A 17,300-nucleotide genomic window follows, 5' to 3' on the forward strand; every position below is an offset into this window, starting at 1 on the left:
TGTCTGGTGTAAAAATGAAAATGAATGTCAAAATTAAGAATAACAAGGGCTCTAACAAAAACTTTCTTTAAATGCATTTAAATTATTTTATTGGTAAATCGTTTTTGGGGTTTCGTTTTTAATATCGGCGCCGATAATCGTTCGACCCCTAATAATTACAAAACTTTGTTTATCTGCAAGTAACTTGTAGTTTTATGCTTCAACCAATAAAGGGTAAAAAGTTACATATTGTAGATTTAAAGACAGCTCATTCTGTAAATCAGTGGAAAAATGCTTTACAGACTTACTGATTGAGATTAGCTAAAACTTCATTGAATTTTAAGGTCAAAACTTAATTGGTCTGTCCACTTCTAAATGGTAGAGGCAGTGTAACAGAGAGAGGTCTGGGTCTGTATTAAGAGAGGGCATAACTGTTGCTTTCTACAATGTGGCTCCATTATTCCTTTATTCGTTCCTCAGTTTAAATACTACTGAGACATGCAGTTAAATATTATCATCAGTTCTTTGTGTTTGTACAGCATGCACTTTGGATAATACAATGATTTGCTTCCTATGTGTGTTTGAATTTAATGAATGATATAGTTTTCCTGGTTTTTGTTGTTATTCTTGATAACATAACTAATTTTCTTTTGTAAAATGATCATTAAATTCCATTCTGAAAATATTGTTTGTACTGTATGTGTCATGAAATTCAGACATTAACAAGTCTGTGTAAAATACAAAGCATTTTATCGATTTGTATGTTGTTGCTGTTTAATAGAATCTTGAAATGTATTAATTTAAAATGATTATGGGAATATGGGAATTTTTATTCTACTTGAGAAGAAAGCAGTTCTGACAAGCCTTGACAAGGTTATTATTGTCAAGTCATATCATCCATTATTTGTGCTGCGGTGAGGTTACGGCTAATTGTTTCGGGCTTAATTTATAACCTAAAATACATAAATAATTGCAATAAATCATTTGAATGCATGAATTCCAATATACAGACTTTTCTCATTGCAAAAAAACTGCATTAGTCAGCTAAATCAGAGAAAGGGTGTGGAAAGAGGAAGATAATGATTTACATGCAAATTGCTCTTCAGCAAAAGAACAGTTCCCAACAGCCAAAGATTGGACTTTATTCCAAACAGTTTAAACTGCTTTGCAATAGTATCCTATTTTTAATTCATTATATTAACAACACAAACTGGCCATAGAGAATTTTAACACATTGCATATGGAAATTTGCACCTGCATGTCAAGCAGGTCATCTATTGGCAGCCAAAATTTTGATAGATCGTAATTCTGTTTATTTGTCATGTTTAAAGCATGAAAAGGGCAGTGGGCCCTCATTCTGTTCTGAAAAGTTGTTAGAAAATAACTTTTAAGATAAAATGGACACACTACATAAAACGAGCATTTCACAAACTGAGTGCCAGAGTTCAACATATTTCACAGGACTAAGGAGCAAACTTTGTCTTCCTCTGTGTTGAGCAACAGTTTTGGTCTGCATCCAGAGCTGTAAGGAGACAGCCAACACAATGCTTGTCACCCAATAAAACCTCCGCTGGGACCCGACAGCCTTCCAGATGAGGCTGGAGCTCTTCCAAATGAATCCATCAGGGAAGATGTCTGGCACTCACACAACCCATTTTTACTTTCTCACTCTGTGAACGGTCCGATCCCTTCACTCTTCTTACATTTCTGGCAGAGTTTCAGTCCCTTGGGCTTTGCTAAACTCTCTCCATCTCACACGCACAAACAGAAAACCAAACACACGTCAGGAGACAAAGATAAAGGAGTTTATGACCGAAGAAAAAGTGTAGGGTGATAAAATGCAGAGAACGGGAGAAAAATGTAATGCACTGCATCAAAAAAACCTCTGTAAAATATGGCAGGTTGGTTCTATAGCGGTAATATACTGGCACCTTTATTGGCTGCTTAATCTACCAGATCACATGATTTAAATCTGCTTTGCACACATGCTAATTATAGTGTTTCGTACTCACATCATCTATTAGGTCGTTAAAGGCTGGCCATTTCTCACTTTTCAAGATGTTGCAAAAGTCACAAATCTGTTTTTCTTGTTTTTTTTACGAAACACTATTAATGAAAGAAATATAATTAATGGTTTTTATCAACCTTACTAACCTTAATATTTAGGAATTTATGGGGCGATGGATTGAGAGTGGCAGAGGTCAAGTCAAGTCACCTTTATTTGTATAGAGCTTTTAACAATGCAGATTGTGAGTGGTACAGTATGAGTTCACATCTGTGATACAGGATACCAGCAGATCAGAAAGTACTGGGGGCTGAATTTATTGTTCTTTTCTACTGAAGCTATGTGAATGAGACACAAACACAGAGTACATTTCTGATAGTCATTTCTGACCTCCTCTGTTAGTAGCCCCCAAAAGTTCCCAAAATTCATCTTTCATATATTATTTTCATCTAAAATATATATGCTGTAGAATCCCCTGACAAATTAAACCCTAACCTTCTGGAAAATGATACAGAAATTTCATGATCTACTAACTATGATAGATCTTTTTGGATTTTTCAGAAGAATTCAGATGCTGACAATCTGCAAAGGAATGCGTTCATATTACAGGTCTGAGTTTATTAGTTTTTCCAATTTATTCATTTGCTCTTTGACTTTGACTTTGTTCACCGTTGTTCAAATTTACCTGATCTTGCTTAGCGGGTTGTGGTTGTGTTTCATTTCATAGCCACTTGAGAGCGGAGACATCTTTTAAAATCTCTACAGATTTAATCTAAAAAACAAAAGAGTTTATAAAAGCTACAAATCTTAGCTGTATCTATACAATTCACTACAACTAATTTAAGTTATATATTTTTTTTATTTTCTTTTTTTCAGCCAAGCACAGATAATATTGTATTTTTCCTTGTTTGGCATATAAAGTCAGATTTCAGAAACCTACTCAACCTTAATAAAAACATGACTTTTGAAAATATAGGCTAAGAGTTACATCTGAAAATAGTACTCTATCTATTAATAAATAAATAAAAATAAACAAAAAAATGTTAAGAGATGTGTCTCCATGTGGCCTGTTCACTTCTCTGAAGAAGGTCTAGGTTTTCTCCAAGTACTTTTGGAGTAGCCCACTCCACTCTAGACTTTTCACATTTGCAATTAAAAATTTAATGTTTATATCTTCGATGGAAAGCTGTCAACATAGGAAAACATATAAATCTTGTCACCTGCCACTCATTGAGCCATTTCTCTACTGATATTATGTTCTCTGTTTAATGTATTTTTATTACCATTCTTACCTGCTTCTGGGTTGATATCTATTTCATGAGTTTACACTTACATATACTCAGATTATGCGAATATTAGTTTTTGTTTACATAATATACTGTATGTGTGTGTGCTGTGTATATTTATTATGCATATATAAATACACGCATGCATGTATGTGTGTGTGTGTGTGTGTGTGTATGTGTGTGTGTGTGTGTGTGTATGTGTGTGTGCGTTTATATATACATAATAAATATACATTTTTATTTTGGATGCGATTAATCATTTGACAGCACTACTATATTTAATATCATGCTAATTAATTTCATCTGAACTTATCCAGGTCCACCTGTGCTGAATTGTTTGATTATTTGAACATGCTCGTCCCAAACTTTGTTAATAAGACATCATTTTATTTAAAATGGAGACCAGTGCAGGTTTGAGGCGGCAGAGACAGGGAGCCCTGGAACTGGGACAGCCGGGACACCAATTCGGGGAACAAGCTGACTGTGACAAAGATCTATAAAAGAAGGAGGCTGTGATTAGACCAAGAGAGAGAGTTCTTAGACTAGGGTGGTACTGAATACTGAGTAATTAGGGACCTGAGCTCTGCGACCACACAGCCAAGAGAGGAAACTCTGAGGTGGCAACTTAAGGACCATTAAACGGTGACCATTAAACTCTGATGTTACCTCAGATGTTCAAATATAGTTAGGCACTGGTTAGTTTCTTTGGGAGCAGAGCTCTGTGACCAAATGGCTAAAATAGTTGGGGCTTTGGGGCTGGTGCAGTCGAGATGGGATGTCGACAATCCAAATAAGTGTAGTAGGAGCTGGAGTCTAGAGAATGTTGATGCTCCAATCAGATTCAGAGCAGACTGGAACAAGAAGGACTTTGGCACTCCAGTCAGATGCAGAGCTGACTAGAGAGAGGAGGATGTTGGCACTCCATTCTGACACAGAGAGGACCACATTTCAGGGCTTCAATCAAATGGGGAGCTAACAGGAGTTAGAAGGCCGTCACTACTCCAATCATGCTTAGAGTAGACTGTAGCAGTGAGGATGTTGGCACACTGTTCAGATGCAGAGTGGTCTGAAGTGGGGAGGATGCTGTTGCTCCAATCATGTTCAGAGCAGACTGGAACATGGAGGACATTATCATCCTCAGGGTGGCCAATGGGGAGATCTTTACGGTTAATGGTATGAAGATCTGCCACCTCTTTAATGAGAAAAGACACCCCTCCAAAACCTTTTCTTCTTTTTAATGGTATCCTCCTTCCTTCCCTTCATATTTTTACCATCCACATCCCCCTCTCTAACACTAACTGGATGTGGATTGTTTTCCACTTTACTAGTGGAAGATAGTGGTGGGTAACCATGATCGTATTTGTACACACTGTGACTTACAGATTTGACTGTGTTTCTATGCTAACTTTGGGTTATGCTAATGCTAATGTCAGTACCCCATTTGCTGTATTGTGAACAAGTCATGGCTGAGAGGACGTTGTGCGGCACGACGCAAAGCGGAGTGAAGTGAATTTAGTGTCCAAATACAGTGCTATTTTTTATGTTGATCTCACCCACAGACACTCATAGTCTTTGATGAAATCCACTGCTGTGTGCTATTTTTTTTATTTTTCGCCACTATATCTACTGTATCTATCTATGTTACCTCATTAATTATTAAGATGACAATTAATAAAAAAAAATAATAATAATAATAAAGTGCTTGACTTAGATAAACAAAAAATAAATAAACATAAGGCATATACTTAAAGGAGAGAGAAATGATGAATTCAAATCGTTGCTCTGCTGTGAGAGGTCCAAAAACAAATCCATGCAGAGCTGGGCTCTCTTTTCATAATGCTATATATATATATATATATATACACATACATACACTGTATGTGTGTGTGTGTGTGTGTGTGTATATATATATATATATATATATATATATATATATATATATATATTTGAAAGCAATTGAACTAAACCTTAGGCTGATGATCGATGATGAGCAATGTTGACGGGCAACTTTGCTTAATTTTGCCCTCAACAGGCAACCATGTGACACAGGGCACGACTGATCTAAAGTATCCAGATAGAAATTTGTTACCCATTCTCAGTGGGAAAGTGCCCAAGAATCATTATTAAAAAAAAGTTGCCCAGTAAAACTGCTCAAAAAGTTGCCCCGTGTATCATCAGCTTTAGAAGGTCAGATTTATAGAGACACTGAGATTCTGAGCAAATGGTTCATCAGATTCCTTTAATGTTAGTCTTATCTTCAATACAAATGCATACACATCAATTAGCTAAAATCACATAGAATTACTATTGCAATAAACATCACAATACGAAAAAGAAAATTGCTGGTCTTCAAGCAGGGAAGAGGTACATTCACCCTACACACACACACACACACACACGCAAACACACACACACACACACACGCAAACACACACACACACTCACACACACACACACACACACACACACACACACACGCACACACACACACACGCACACACACACACACACACATGTTGGTTTTTGTGGTTTATGGGGAACCACATAAACCTCTCCATAGGCGTAATGGTTTTTATACTGAACAAACTGTGTGTGCTATTGCCCTACACCAACCCTACACTTTCTACACCTAAACTTAGCCCTCACAGGAGACTTTGTGCATTTTTAGATTTTCAAAAAAACACCATTTAGTATGTTTTTTAAGCCTTTTGAATTACGGGGACATAGGCAGTGTCCTCATAAACCACCTTCATATTGTAATACCTCTGTCATACCCATGTCGTTATACAAATTTGTGTCCTCATAAACCACATAAACATGCACACACACACACACACACACAGATCTCCAACATCCACACAGGAATAGATAAAAATGGAAATTCACATGACTATACAACACTGATATAATGTGCTTGTGAAAGCTTGCTAACTGTGGTGATGTCTTGGTGACAGGAGAGTGGTTTGTTCTAAAATTTTTTTTTTTTTTTTTTTTACTAAAAGCACAAATGCCTATACAAACAAGCCAGCATTACTCAGTATAAATATTCTTCATCCAAAATCAGTGCAGCACCTTCTTCATCTGTTTTTCAGGCTTTATCTGGTCTATTTAACACCTGGTCGAAATTACGCATGGGGTTTCTGACAAAAAGCCCATTAAATCTTTGCAGTATTCAAAGAATGTTCTTTTTTGTTAATGTTTTATTTTGTTACCTTGTACCTCAAAGGTCCAGCTGTGAAGTACAGGTCAATGATTCTTTTTTTACATTTTTTTATTCCTTAATAATTTTAGAGATATAAAATGGAGTAAAACATTCTTTGACAAGTGGTTCAGTTTTCTTTTGTGGTGTTTTCCTTTTTGAAAAAGTCTTTCGGTGAACTCGATCTATTGGATTCCCCTGAATAGACACATGGCGAACACCATTGCAAAAAGCTGTTGAGAAAAGAAACAAACATCTTATATAGATTCATATGAAAGTAAACAAACAATTATGAATCATTCAAATAGTTTTGTTTGATTAAGTAATATAAAATAATCAAGACAAATTCAATCTTAAGGGCCCCTCACTTGTTAAAAAAAGCTTCATTCACCATCCCTGATAAAATGAAACTGTTCTGTTAATCAATTTAAAGGGATAGTTCACCCAAAAATTAAAATTCTGTCATTAATCATTACAAACCCGTAAGACCTACGAATAAAGTTGTTATATTTGTTTTCATTGCACAAAAAAAGTATTCTTGTAACTTCATAAAATTACAGTTCAACCACTGATGTCACATGGACTATTTTAATGATTTCGTTACTACTTGGCCTTGAATGTGCTAGCTGCATTGCTGTCTAAGGAGGCTCTTGGATTTCATCAAAAATATCTTAATTTGTGTTCTAAAGATGAATGAAGGTCTTATGGGTTTGGAACAACATGAGGGTGAGTAATTAATGACAGAATTTAATTTTTTTAGTGAATTATCCCTTTAATTTGTATTTTACAGCATGATGATTCTCAGAAGTCACTCTTCAGCTGTCTGCCTCCAGCACATTACCACATGAGGGCAGCAGAGATCCAGTTTACAGGACTGTCTCTCTTCTGTTAAACTCAGTCTCTCAAGATCTGTCCTATCTTCAACAGTTTTAAACAATTCTCTGAGAAAATGTCAGTTGAACAGTCATTATGAAATGCCATACCTCAATTGTGAGTACAACAATAGCCAGGGCACCAGCACCATAGATGTACATCTCAAAGTAGTCCACAACCGCTGAGTAGCAGCCCTGCAGATCCAAACAGAAAGAAAAACATTTTTATTTGTACAATTTTGTGAAGTAATGCCATTATATAGACACCTATACATGTTGTCTCTAAATCTCAAAAAAGTGCATTCAACTTGTGCACTATATTCTGCTGTGACCAGTTCATTGAGTTCAAATGAGTAAACGAATCATTGCTTTGATCTCTTCCATTAGTTTTTTTTCAGACTTTTTTTTAGTTCATTTCAATTTTTCAGATTTCTCACAAGCAACAACTGATCATATTTTCATTTATACTTTCAAAAAATTGCTTGCACTTAGAGCAAAACGTCTCAGGTTATGCATGTAACCATGGTTCCCCGAAGGGAATGAGAGGCTGCGTCAGATACGCTTTGGGAACTTCTTCAGCGTGACCGTGCTCTGAATTATCTGTACAATCAGTCCAATGGAAGGGCGAGGTGTCACGGGTGGGTGACGTCACGACCAGGAAGCTATAAAGACACGTGAGGTGGAGCCGGCTTCAGCTTCTAGGAATGAAGCAAGCGCTGGCAGGGATGCCGGAGGAATGTCCTCGAGACGCAGTGTCTCGTTCCCTTCGGGGAACCATGGTTACATACGTAACCTGAGACGTTCCCCTTCAGGAACTGGAGCTGTGTCAGATACGCTTTGGGAACGAGATACCCACGCCGCCAGACTGACAAGTCCCTGCCTAGTGTGACTAGGACGAGAGGACAGAAAAGCCCGGAGCGGCTCGAATGTCGAGGTCATAAAACCTTACAAAAGTGAGGGGCGTGGACCACCCAGCAGCGTTGCAGATGTCCTGCATAGACACACCTGCTAGGAAGGCCTTGGAGGCCGCCACACCTCGGGTTGAGTGAGCTCTGACTCCCATCGGCGAGGGGAGCTGAGAGGACTCATAGGCAATATTAATAGCATCCACTATCCACCTACTGAGGGTCTGCTTAGTAGCAGGAAGACCCCTCTTAGGAGGACCATAGCACTCTAGGAGTTGGTCCGCCTTTCTCCACAGGGCAGCTCTGTGGACGTACGTGCCCAGTGCTCGCACTGGACACATACAATTAAGTTTCTGCTGGTCGGCTCCCTGAAGGGAGGAGGACAGAAGGCCCGAAGTAGGACGGGCTGTGGTACCACAGAGGGAACCTTAGGTACATACCCCGCTTGGGGGTAGAGAAAAACTTTGGCCATACCGGGCGCAAAGTCAAGATAGGTAGGGGCCACAGAAAGGGTCTGTAAATCACCAACTCTCTTCAGAGAGGAAATAGCCAGAAGAAAGGCAATCTTAATGGTGAGGAGTCTATCAGATATCTCCTCAATGGGCTCAAAGGGAGCTTTGCAAAGAGCCTCTAGAACCACAGCCAGGTCCTACGTGGGGACACAAGAACATACTGGTGGCCTCAGCCTCAGCGCACCGCGGAGGAAACGTGTAACCTGGGAGTGTCTGCCCACTGACTGTCCACTGACAGGAACGTGGTAGGCCGCAATGGCCGCCACGTACACCTTAATGGTGGAGTGGGTTAACCCTGCGGAGAAACGGGCCTGCAGAAACACCAGAACTGTACCAATTGGGCAGTTAACTGGGTCGAGCTGGCGGTCTCCGCACCATGAAGTGAAGAGCCTCCACATCAGGGCGTACAGTTTCCTTGTAGAGGGAGCTCTGGATTGGAGGGTGGTCTCAACAACCTCGGTTGAGAGACCGGAGGCTATGAGCTGTGCTCCCTCAGGGGCCACACCCACAGCTTCCACAGCTCCGGGCGAGTTTGGACGATAGTGCCCCCCGTCTGTGAGAGGAGATCTCTTCTGACGGGAATCTCCCATGGAGTGCCGTCGAGGAGAGAAATCAGGTCCGAGAACCATACTCGGCCCGGCCAGAACGGCGCTACCAGTAGTAGACTGACCTCGTCCCGGCGCACTCTCGCCAGAACTCCCGGGAAAAGAACGATAGGGGGAAAAGCGTACAGATGAACCCTCGGCCAAGTCTGCACCATAGCATCCAGTCCCAGAGGAGCTGGAGGAATCAGAGAGAACCAGAGGGGACATTGAACTGACTCTATAGTCGCAAACAGGTCTTGTTTGCGACTATAGAACCCCCTGGTCTTGAGCCACCACTGTAAGGGTCTCATGTACAGCAGGCCAAAAGGTATCACGTTGGATGCAGCTGCCATCAGACCCAGCAGTCTCTGAAACTGCTGTACAGTGAGTGACTGGCCCTCTTGCACTCTCTTGATTGCTGTGAGGATCGACTCGATACGAGCAGGGGACAAACGTGCCTGCATCGTGGTCGAATCCCACACCACACCCAGATAAGTGGTCCTCTGTAATGGAGAAAGCACACTTTTCTTGGTGTTTAGTCTTAACCCCAGGTCTTTCATGTGGGCGAGAACGACATCTCGATGTCGAGCCGCCGTCTGCTCTGATTAAGCTAGAATCAACCAATTGTCTATATAATTTAGTATGCGGATGCCCTGAAGCCGCAACAGGGCCAGTGCCGCATCCACACACTTCGTGAAAGTCCGGGGTGAGAGTGCTAGGCCAAAGGGAAGAACTCGATATTGGTAAACTTCGCCCCCGAAAGCGAACCTCAAGAACTTCCTGTGACTGGGAAGGATGGAGACATGGAAGTACGCATCGTTTAGATCTATCGTGACAAACCAGTCCTCGGACCTGATTTGAGACACGACATGTTTGATAGTGAGCATCTTGGACTTCAGTCGCATGACTGAGCGGTTCAGTTGACGCAGATCTAGAATGGGACGCAACCCTCCATCCCTCTTTGGAACTATGAAGTACCGGCTGTAAAAGCCTGACTGAGCTTCGTGAGGAGGGACCACCTCTATGGCCTCCTTCCTTAGTAAAGTCTCGACTTCTTGTTCCATCACCAGAGCCTGCTCGGGGCCGACCTGAGTCAGAATAACCCCGTTGAATCGCGGCGGCAGAGCGCCGAACTGAATACGATAGCCTTTCTCTATCGTATGCAGGACCCAATGAGATACATTTGGCAGTAGTTTCCACGCTACCAAATAATCTACTAAGGGAATCAGTCTCTCGAGACTGACCTCTGGTGTAAGAGGAGCGGCTAGATCGGTGCCCTGAAGCGGCGCACCGACAGGGGGCGACCAATCTAACTGCTGCAGAGACCTCCGAGGAGGTGGCGAGTTTTTCAGCTCCGCTATGTCTTCGGGCGAAAAGAACTGAAAGTAATACTCGCTGGGGACGGCTGTGCCCTGGAACAGCGGCAGGGTTGGCAGACCGATCCCCTGGGGGCACTGAGGCGAGACGGGCACCGTGTAATGCGGTGGGCACCGCTCCACCCCAGTAGGGGTCGCCCTCAGAAGTCCTGGACCACTTGCATCAGGACTCCTTCGCCGAGGACCTTCTAGCCTGAATGACGGCCCGCAGATCCGTCTTAGACTTAGAGGTCCCCACGGGGGGCGCACGAGAGGCGACGCTCTGTTTTTGTGTGTCCCGATATGAGGAGCTGGCATGCGGAGGGGGCTGCTCCCGCCCAGCAGCCCCCAGAGTTCGAGAGCGGCGAGGGAGGAACCGCTGGAACGCCGCCGCTTGTGTACGAGCCTCCTGGTACCTGTCAACGACTGCATTGACAGCGTCGCCGAACAGGCCAGAAGGTGCACGCAGGGCGTCCATGAGGCAGACCCGATCCTTATCTTTCATATCTGAAAGGGTCAGCCAGAGATGCCTCTCCGCTGCCACCATAGCTGCCATGGAGCGCCCAATAGCACAGGCGGTCTCCTTGGTGGCGCGGAGGGCTAAATCAGCGGTTCACCTGAGTTCAGAAATATCTTCAGATTTAAACTCCTCGCCCTCATCTAACTCCTTCAGCAGTTCGGCTTGGTACGCCTGTAACACGGACATAGTGTGCAGCCACGCACCAGCCTGACCTGCTGCCGCATACCCTTTGCTCACCAACGCAGATGTAGTTCGTAGCGGTTTGGTGGGAAAAGTTGGAGCCTTCAGAGACGATGCAACACCAGGCGACAGATAGCTCGCGAGCGTCCGTTCGACCCGTGGCATCGCTCTGTACCCGCACTCATTCAGTCCCGCCACATTACCGTAGTAATCAGATGCAGGGACGAAGAGGCGGGAAGAAAATGGTTTAACCCATGATTTCAACACTTCGGTGTGGAGATCGGGGAAAAACGGCAGGCTCTGGTGTGGAGGTGGTGGCCTCATACGCAAAAAGCGTTCATCTAATCTGCTCCTTTGGGGCTCAGATGTTTTCTCGGCGGGCCAGTCAATGTCTAGCTTGGCCACCGCACGAGTAACCACCTCCAACAGCTCCTCATACTGGGGCGATTGAGGAGGCGAATCCTCATCGACGCTCGCCAGCTCAACCTCCTCGGAGGAAGAGAGACGAAGCGTCGAGCCCTCACCTCGGGGGTAAGAAACCGCAGAACGGGCTTCCGAACCCAGGGAGAGGGCACCAGATCTGGCAGGCGAAAAAGAAGATAGGGACTCACCCGTCTCCATTCCCTCTGCCAGATCAGCCTGCGAGCCCCACGAGTGCAGCCGCCGCTCTGCCTCGGCAGCCGCGGGACCTCCCTCGAGAGCCGACTCCGCATGCCTCGCACCCAGGCAGACCATGCACAAACTTGAAGCGTGATCCGAGATCGCCCTTATGCTTAACTTTACTTGTGGCCTTGAACATAGTGCTTTATTTTGACACACAATACCAAATCATAAACGAAAAATCGGACTGACAGACACACAGAGCGCTTGCTGACTGACAGAAAGTTGAAGCCGGCTCCACCTCACGTGCCTTTATAGCTTCCTGGTCGTGACGTGATGCCTCGCCCTTCCATTGGATTTTCAGAGCACGGTCACGCTGAAGGCGTTCCCAAAGCGTATCTGACGCAGCTCGAGTTCCTGAAGGGGAACCAACCAATATTTAGTAAGTAAGTAAGTCGTGACGTATTGTCAAGTATGGTGACCCATACTCGAAATTGGTGCTCTGCGTTTAACCCATCCAAGTGCACACACACAGCAGTGAGTAGTGAACAAATGCGCGCGCACACACACACACACACACACACACACACACCCGGAGCAGGCAGCCATTTATGGTTGGGGGTTCGGTGCCTTGCTCAAGGGCACCTCAGTCGTGGTATTGAGGGTAGAGAGAGCGCTGGACATTCACTCCCCCCGGCCGGGGACTCGAACCCGCAACCTTTCGATTACGAGTCCAAGTCTCTAACCATTAGGCCACGACTTCCCCTCATCTCAATTCAATCATTTCAATCTCTTAATAGAACAATACAGCTGAACAATTGGTATGTTGCTAAACATCAGTACAATTAAACAGGCTGCACTTTTATTCTCACAGTCTCATTTTCATTCATGTCAAAAATGAAATATAGTGACATCTTAACTACAGTTACACCTAAATCCAGAGGATCACTAAGGCATTAGACATACAAGAATGACTTTTGTTACAGCTGCTTTGAAAAAAATGTGACTTTTGAACTGTACTGGACAATTTGATCAAGAATCAAACTGACTCTGATCTGATATCAAATGAATATCTGACTGAAGGAGAAGATTATCAGTGAACAATGATTAAACAATGAGGCTTTTCTTCTCACAAAACTATCAAATGACTCCAGATAACTTTGAATACAGAACACAAGTCATATGGACTATTTTATAGTGTTTTTTTATTTCATAATTATGATGTTAAACAGCTGTGAAGTCTGTAAACATTTTACAAAATGAGAAACTTTCTATTTTACAGATACACTCATAAGGGTTTGGAACTACATGAGGATGAGTCAACTTGTAACATTTTAATACAAGTATGCATGACTAGAGGACATCTGTCTAAAAACCCATGCGGACCCTTACTTAAGTTTTACTGCCCCTGCTCGCTTTCACAGAAACTCTCACATGCGCTCACATTCCCAAGACACTGAGAACATGGAAAAGCACTAGTCAGCATTGGAAGAGCTGAAGCTGAGTGGTAACCCTATTCCTCTTTTCCTGTTTTTCTGCTCTAGTTAAATCTGGGCTATGAGCTTTTGAGCAGGCAGAGGGGATGTGACGTATACAGAAGTACGAGAGCCCACCTTGTTGTTCCGGTACAGCATGCTGCCTAACAGGCATTCCTCCCTGTTACCGAAGCCTGCTTCTCCAAGATGACTATTCCTATGGCAGCAGGCCTCAGGCACCACTTCACTGGGGTTTATAAACCTGAAAGTGCTTTCCCCAAAGTCTTCTGGACTATTCACTCCACAGCAGTCAAACTAGAGGGATGCAGAGACAGGCAAATATTAGTTAAAATAACCTAATTTTTGAGCTTTGCGGTATTGATGGGCCAAATAAGTTTGGTAAACATTGATTCACAGTAGCTGATGTTTGAGGAACAAACAAGACCTACTGTATTCATAATGGCGTTCCACGTTGATGTGAAGACATCAGTGTTGTTGTAGCCTTGGTAGTGCCTCTTCAGTTCCTTAGTGAAGTATTCTCTGGTCAGCTGTACACACACACACACACACAAATTAAAATATTAGAGATATTAACAGCACAACAGCACTGAAAACATGAAGCTGCCTCAACATGTTGGACATGGCCACTCACATGTTCCCGGAAGATGAAGGCGAGAATGGCTGCTGCCAGCTCTGCCAGGAATATAATGAGGATCAGCATGAAGAACTGCAGGGAGAGGAGAATTTTGTCACACAGTCTGTGTTTGGGTTAGACAACTGTATTTATTAACAGGACTAAATCCTGACTAAATGACTGCTATGAAACAGGACTGTATTTTGCTACATTCTTAAAAATAATGGTTACCTAAATGGGTTTGCACAACAATGTCATAAAAGAATAATTCTGGGCTGCCCAAAGAACCTTTCAGTGAAGAGTTCTTAAAAGAACCATTCTTTTCATAGTTTGATAAACATTTGAATAATTTAAATAACCTCTTTTCCCACTGTAAAGAACCTTATGTCCAACGCAAATGTTTTCAAGGTTCTTTATGGAACCATAGATGTCATAGATGTATGTAACCTATGTGACAGCAGCTTGAAACATAGTGTCGTCTCCAGTATACCGTGACTCACAAAAAGCAGCAAACACTTGTTTTCTCGTATGGCTCCGCAGCAGCCCAGGAAGCCTAGCAGGAAAAGCATGCCTCCCAAGGCCAGGATGATGTAGACGCCTGTGAAGAGAAGGGGGTTGGCTGCCACTATCTCCCTAAAACCAGTGGGGTCCACTACAACCCACACCCCAACACCAAGGAGGAAGGAGCCACCCAGCTGAGGAGATGGAGAGATAAAAAAAAAAAAACATTTCAGATTACTATATGTTTGTGTTATTTTCACTTTTTTACATAAAGCAAAAAGGAAATCAAGTTCTTCTCATTTGCCTGAAAGGCAAAATTTAATTTTCAATCCATTTATTTAAACGTATACAGTGTCTACAGTAAAATTAGGGAGGTTTAGCTAGGGTAGATAAAGGGGCTATAGTGATTTTCACTATATGAAAATAGTTTGATGCATAAAAATTTTGAGGAGTAACATTTAAAGGCATAGTTCACCCAAAAATGAAAACCCTCATGTCGTTCTAAACCTATATGACTTTTCTCCATGGAACATATTATGAAAAATGTCCCAAAATGCTTTTTTTGTCCATATAATGCAAGTCAATTGTAATCACAACTGTTTGGTTAACAACATTGTTCAAAATATCTTGATGAAATTATGAATTTTGGGTGAACTCTCCCTTGAATAATGCTAAAATATTGGTCCAGGCATACAAATCTCAAATGAATTTTCATTGCGATTGGAACAGTTATCATGGGGCTACTTCAACCACCCTTCACAACATCCAAAATTATTTCCTACCAATTACAGAAGAAGAAAAAAATATATTACAGTTCAGCCATTCTGCATCTTTCCCATTTCCTAGCCAACCATTTTGGTTCAGTTTTTAATGAGGTCTTAAGACTCTTCAACAAAGGAACATTTTTGTTTTTATGGAAAATATGTTTTTACATAATCAGCTGTAACTGAAAAGCCTTGAACAAGGCTGGATTTTTGTGGATTTTCAGTAGCAACTTTAGTAATTTTCATTTAATTTTCACAGTATCCGCATTATTATTTTTAGTGGAATTTAATGTTTTATGATAAAAAAGGTCCTTTAGCTCCTTGCCATAATCATATCCAAATACCATAGCATTTACATGATTACACATCAGATAATACCATCGGTATTTTAGCGATTCTTTCAGATAAAGAATTCTACTAATGGCACAAAATTACATTCTTACAATCAAGACACATTCTATGAAAGCAATATGCAGTAATATCCACTTAACATCCTCTAATAAAATAACAATTTTTAACTTGAAATAAAAAAGATAATGATTGCTGATTATTTTGCAAGTGCAGGATTAATGATTGTGATAAATATGAAAAATTATCATGCACCACAAACTGCTGAGTTGTATGCACATTACTAGGTAAAGTGAACACAAAGGTTAACGTGCCACCGAGCAGAGAGAGAATACTAATGGGCTCAACTGCTGAAAATAAATCATTTTTGAGCAAACGGCTACTGAAAGTGAACGCTTCCAGAGAGGAGGGGGAAGGTGAATGGATAGAGGAGCTTGAAGAGTTTTAACAGGCGAGTCAAAGACAGTCGAGTGGGGGCTGGGAAACACTGCTGTTTCTTTTGCAGCTTCCCACAATCCTCTACCTGTCAAAGTGATACCCTTCCTCCATACTATCGTTCATAGACACACACACACACATGAAGGCTTGAGCAGACACCAGACTGGTGATTAAGCAGCTCAAGAAGCGCGTGTGTGTGTGTGTGTGCATGTGTATGGGTTTGTGTGGTGGGTTTTGAGATAAGAGCCTCATACAAAAACATGTTCCTCTGTCTCTCTCTCCTGTGAGCCAAACCTGGGATTCTTTTCATTATGGCATTTGCAATGTGTCTGTCAAGCTGAGTCCTGTCCCATAACAGCTATTTTTGTCATAAACAGATTCCATAAACAGCTTGACTATATCACTAAATTGGTGTTTTAATAGTTTTTAGGGTTGAATAAATATGAGCAAACTGTTTTTGGCTCATTAAATGGATTCCAGAGAATTATATTATCATTTTTTGAACAAAAAACAAGCTGTTTTATTGTTAGCGCTGCACTCACGTGTGTACATCACATTGTTCTCGCTGTTGGGAGATAATTAATTCAGTCAAACCAAATGAGTCCAAATCTTTCTCTGTCTATGCCAATCCCACAGTGGCCATTTATGTTGTTAAAAGAAGCACTTTCTGTCTCTTCCCTCCTTCTCTCCCTGTATCTTCCCCTCTCTTGCTTTGAAATGTTTAAACAAGTAGTTGTTCTGCTACAAATCTGTGAATCTTAACAGTTTACAGCAGGGGTCACCACACTCGGTACTGGAGGGCCGGTGTCCTGCAGAGTTTAGCTCCAACTTGCCTCAACACACCTACCTTGAAGTTTCAAGTCCACCAAGCAAGACCTTGATTAGCTGCTTCAGGTGTGTTTGATTAGGGTTGGAGCTAAACTCTGCAGGACACCGGCCCTACAGGGACAAGTTTGGTGACCCCTGGTCTACAGGCTGAATTTTGGGGGAAATATAAAGTCAAAGAATATCTTTCTAAACATTAGTACGCTTTAGCATACTTTTAAAAAGAGTAATTATTACAAAAATAATATACTTTAGAAGAATATACTTAAAGGGTTAGTTCACCCAAAAATGAAAATTCTATTGTTAATTACTAACCCT

General features: G+C 41.9%; 1 protein-coding gene across 1 annotated transcript in view; it reads right to left on the reverse strand.

Annotated features, from left to right (window-relative positions):
* Positions 1-5,494: 5,494 nt before the first annotated feature.
* Positions 5,495-17,300, reverse strand: part of LOC306842874 (tetraspanin-18B-like) — a 69,392-nt gene continuing 57,586 nt past the window's right edge. Inside the window, exons 4-9 of the mRNA XM_079374025.1 lie at positions 14,607-14,801; positions 14,125-14,199; positions 13,922-14,020; positions 13,611-13,787; positions 7,453-7,536; positions 5,495-6,702 (exon numbers count right to left, since the gene is read on the reverse strand). Of these exons, the coding sequence (XP_079230151.1) occupies positions 6,655-6,702; positions 7,453-7,536; positions 13,611-13,787; positions 13,922-14,020; positions 14,125-14,199; positions 14,607-14,801 (678 nt within the window). The 3' untranslated portion in view covers positions 5,495-6,654. The remainder of the gene's footprint in view (positions 6,703-7,452; positions 7,537-13,610; positions 13,788-13,921; positions 14,021-14,124; positions 14,200-14,606; positions 14,802-17,300) is intronic.

The sequence above is a fragment of the Barbus barbus genome, assembly GCF_936440315.1.
Source record: "Barbus barbus genome assembly, chromosome: 23".
Classification (NCBI taxonomy): domain Eukaryota; kingdom Metazoa; phylum Chordata; class Actinopteri; order Cypriniformes; family Cyprinidae; genus Barbus; species Barbus barbus.